This window comes from Cupressus sempervirens, chromosome 7 (assembly GCF_028749045.1).
Source record: "Cupressus sempervirens isolate cs-2001-9-10 chromosome 7, ASM2874904v1, whole genome shotgun sequence".
In the NCBI taxonomy this organism is placed as follows: domain Eukaryota; kingdom Viridiplantae; phylum Streptophyta; class Pinopsida; order Cupressales; family Cupressaceae; genus Cupressus; species Cupressus sempervirens.
The window spans coordinates 282,386,479-282,390,988 of NC_143124.1; the positions used below are offsets into that span (position 1 = coordinate 282,386,479).

Below are 4,510 nucleotides of genomic sequence, written 5' to 3' on the forward strand. Positions count from 1 at the left end.
TAGGGGGAAAAAATTCTAATAAATAGTTACTTTTAAAATATTAAAATATAACTAACTAATAACAAAGTTGACAAAATGATAGATGAAATATTAAAACTTGCTAAACACATAATCAATTATTAAAATGCAATTCATATCAATCTTAGTTAGTGATGAATGAACACTAAAAATAAAGTCTTTAGAATAGTTATTAGAAAATTATTAAAAATATAATCAAGTGATAAGTAGAAGATATTTTCCATAGCAAGTCAAATTGTGATATTGCTATCACGATTTAACTGTGTAATTTTTGGACTTCCTAAGAGGTCACCCATCCCACTATTACTCCACCTTGAGCATGCTTAACCTTGGAGTTTCCTCAATTGTTAAACCCACTGCATTTGCAACCCCATTGACAAAACCTTCACCAATTGTTGTGCAATATCATAATATAATCAAGTAATAGATGATAAATAAATATTAAAAATACTTTTAAAAATCTTTTTAAAAACTTATTAATAATCAAATAAATAGTTTAAAAATATTAAACTATAACCAATAATAATGTTGACAAAATAATAGATAAAATATTGAAAATAATAAAAAATAAAAGTTTGTAGTAGGTAACAGCCATTTTTAAAATATTAAAATGAAATGAACGAACATGGGACAGCGTTATCAATATGAATGAAATGATGATACACATTTCTAGTAATTTAAAACAAAAATTGAGCAAATGCATCGTATCATGTGAGTGGCGAAATGAAAAATAGTTACATCGCGGCCTGTTTGGCTGATTTGTTCGTGAGTATTATATTCACAACGTGAATTATGCAGCTTCTCTTTTGACTTTGTAGGCCATTACTTTTAGACATGTTTGATAAATTGGATCTGTAGTAATACGAATGGGGATGAATGATTGCAGGCGTGGAATAATGGTGAATACCGCAGCGCAGCGCATCGCGTTGTTTGCAAAGGGCGGAGAGATCGAATGTCTATAGCGTTAATAACTGCCTTTCCGATCGATGCGGAAATACGGGCGCCAGAAGAACTCGTTGACCCGGACAATCCACGGCGTTACAAGCCATTCGTATTCTCGGAATTCAAGCACGACTTTCGAACAAATGAAGAATGTAAAGATAAAATTGCTGCCCTCGAACAATTCGCGGGTATATGATGGAAAGTGGATAAACTTATCTACTCTCCCTTCCATTTTGAATTAAACATCCACTTGTCTGTTCGAATTAGCTGCTTGCTATCATGATGTCATAAATATTTACAGTTTTTGAGTTACTCTGCAGCGGGAATATGAGTGGAAGAGGCATATGTAAATTTTTAAAATTTCGAATTTTCCGTTTGGGTACACCAAATGGGAAATGTGAATAGGAATATGTATTTCAATATTGACTCAAAAATGAGCATTTGCAATTCCACCTAAATAGGTGGAATTGGAATACGTAGTCCTATTCTAGTTTTATTTATTTTAGAAAACATAAATTTTATGGTCCGTGAATTCTCCACCAAATTATGACTAAAACAAATAAGAATAGGACTATGTATCCCCATTTTCTATTCTAGAATAAGTATTCCTGAATAACAATTCCAATTCTCATATTTTTATTCCCACAGCGAAACAGACCCTTATAGTTTTTGTTGGGAGAGATTCTTACAAGTAATCATTATTTTTCACATTTTATGGTGAAATATTGTAATTTATATCTGTAGTCATATATTAAGTGAGTCCTTTTATTTTTTAATATCACACTATTCAACTTCGTTTGTCCAATTCTCAAACAAATTAAAGTGGAGAAGGACATTCATATCATGGATTTTGATGTAGGGGAGGGTAGTTGAAGGAGACCTATTCCTTGGGAACAAGAAAAAGTAAAAGCTAAAGGATCCCAAGACCAAACATTATCATCCTACTAGTTTAGATTCTCTTAGTAATGGAAAGAACAAAACCCCCCAGAAGAGACAAAAGACGAAGGATAATAGGAAGAGATACATTGATGATGATGAAGAAGACACGACTAGCGATTATCATTAGAATGGGGGGGGGAAGAGATTAGCCATACTAATAGCCACTTAAATGTCCTATGCCATCCCATGTTTTAGATACCTTAAAAAATAATACCCTTGAGAAAACCAAAATGGTGGGGGGCAAGGGAGACACTTTCACCTCCCCTCCCCACTATCAAGGGAAAGGCGAATAGAGGTTAGATAATGACCCCCAGGTGACCTCCAAAGACAAAAATTAGCCATATAAGGAGTATAGCACCCTAGAGAAGAGCATCAAAAACTTGGAGGAGAGACACAAGATTATGGAACAGAGGTTCAATGATGTGACTAGGTTCACAGTTCAGGTTATGCATTGTGTTACTTCTACCCTTCACAAACTACATGCTAAGATAGAGGGTCTTACTACTACGATGAGGGTGGACACCACCGGTTCCTTATACAAGTTTTTGGCAAATGATTGGCTGCAACTACTATTGAACAAACCAAAGGGGAAGGATAAGAAAAGGGAGAGCTAGCTCTTTATTTTTATGTGTTTTTTGTTACGTTTTTTAGCTTCAAAACTCAGTCTAAGTGGGCTCTATTTATGGTGTTTCTCTGGACTCTACGTTATTACTAGGTTTGTATACATTATGGCTATTGTTACTATTAGTTTTAGTTTTAGATTTTAGGATACTTTGGTTAGAGAATTTTTTAATTAAAAAATAGGGTAGGTTAATTAAGCTATGTTTATGACTTTCAACTCTCTATCAACGTTTTGTTTTATGTTCTAACAAAGAGGGTAGAATTTGAATATGCTCTGTTTTAAGTTTTATTAGCCTAAGCAGTATTGTACAAATGTTCCTCATATACCCAAAACATAATATCCAAGATAGACTATTAATAATAGGTTACATTATTTTCCCTTTACCATTTTAACTTTGAATGGATGCATTAAAAAATATAATATATCTGAAATCATTGTTCTTCACATGTCAATGTAAGGACTGCCCCTGCAAAACCAATGTCACATTAGCATTCTCCATTAAATGCAAAAAATTCAATAAGAGTCAAGATCCTTTGAATATTGAGTAGTCAACATTATCTCTCTATGATCATTAAATTTAAAATAAATACATTTATCAGATACTAAATACTAGAATATCAAGATGGTTTAGATAGGATGACCAAGCTGAAATAAGCTTCAAAACCTATTCAAGAAACATAAGCGTGAAAATATTGTAGGAGTGTTTTACCACCCTACCACGAAGTTGTTAAGCTTCCCTAAAATCTTTCTTGATATGAAAGATACCTAGCCCAACATCGAGGAAGTCTGGACAAGTAAAACTTGGAGAAGTAATGGAATCGTGCTACACTAATAGTATCAAGAACATAAATCAATCAACAAGATAACAAAACATTTCCAAGTAGTTATCACTTGAGTATCACAGTCTCATCTCCTCATTTATGAAAACATAACTTGGTATTTATGTAAGCATAACATTGTTTATCCAACATTGAGATACATATACCCTTCAACATACATGGATAAAACCTTAAAGTCCACACGCATTGATCCACAATAACTCAAGGAGTAATTTAAGTTTAGAATTTAATCAATTATCTTTGTGCAAGATCATGGATTTAGGAAACAACCATAGATTATATGTATTTTAGATAAAAAGGAACAATGAATTTCACTATACATTACAATAATAAATCCAGTTTTGGTCATGGTGCACTTTCTATGAATAGGAGTTCAATTGAAAAACATGTTGATTCAAGGATTTACTAGTTGATACACATGTTCAATTTATGTTTGCATTAACTATTTATGCTTCAATTCATTGACACATTCAAGAATTCAAGAGAATTGTTATCCATTTGACTCTATTTGAGGGAAATTCTTTACTCACATACAAAGAGTATAAATGAGCATCAACAATTTAAAAGTGATCATTTCTTCATAACACACCCTCATCTAAAAGAAGCTTAAGATTTTGAACCACTAAGTTATTCATAGTCAAGTTGAATGATCATGACTTATGAAATGTTTTTAGAAAGATGTAAAGTAACAATTACACCTTAATCATTCTTGTTTCAATCATGGAGCTTGTATAAGTGGTTCATAGACATAACAAAGTTCCAAACAATTAATGACAATAGTCAGGTCTTTAGTGTCAAGGTAAAAGAAATCAATAGTAATTGTTCAATTCAAGAAAGAATCTATTTAGCTACATTTTCACACAATAGGAAATTGATATTTAAAATAACAACATTTCATTCTACACATCTTATCAAATTATGAAAGGGGGAACCAATGGATTGATACTAAATCCCTTTGGAACAAGAGAGAAGAATGCCTTTAAACAGCCACATTTATTATTTCTCCAAGCCCCTCAAGGTTAGGTTCAAAGCTTAATAGGTTTAAACTATGGTTTTCTATACATAACAAAATCTAACCGATGCACAAATTCTTCAAAACAAAGCATTTGGCTCAACATATCACATGATCACTAATTAGGGATTCTAATTC

The 4,510-nt window shown here is 32.3% G+C and overlaps 1 protein-coding gene across 1 annotated transcript; it reads left to right on the plus strand.

Annotated features, from left to right (window-relative positions):
* Positions 1-741: 741 nt before the first annotated feature.
* Positions 742-1,365, plus strand: LOC149546527 (C4-beta,C20-epoxidase-like). Its single transcript, XM_089793993.1, has 3 exons — positions 742-783; positions 905-1,148; positions 1,262-1,365. Exons 1-3 carry the CDS (start codon positions 742-744, stop codon positions 1,363-1,365), a joined length of 390 nt encoding a protein of 129 aa, XP_089650119.1.
* Positions 1,366-4,510: the final 3,145 nt, after the last annotated feature.

Coding starts and splice junctions, on each gene's coding strand:
- LOC149546527 (XM_089793993.1), top strand. CDS start 742: ATGAAAAATAGTTACATCGCGGCCTGTTTGGCTGATTTGTTC. Junction 784..904: donor CCTGTTTGGCTGATTTGTTC/GTGAGTATTATA, acceptor GAATGATTGCAG/GCGTGGAATAATGGTGAATA. Junction 1,149..1,261: donor TGCCCTCGAACAATTCGCGG/GTATATGATGGA, acceptor AAATATTTACAG/TTTTTGAGTTACTCTGCAGC.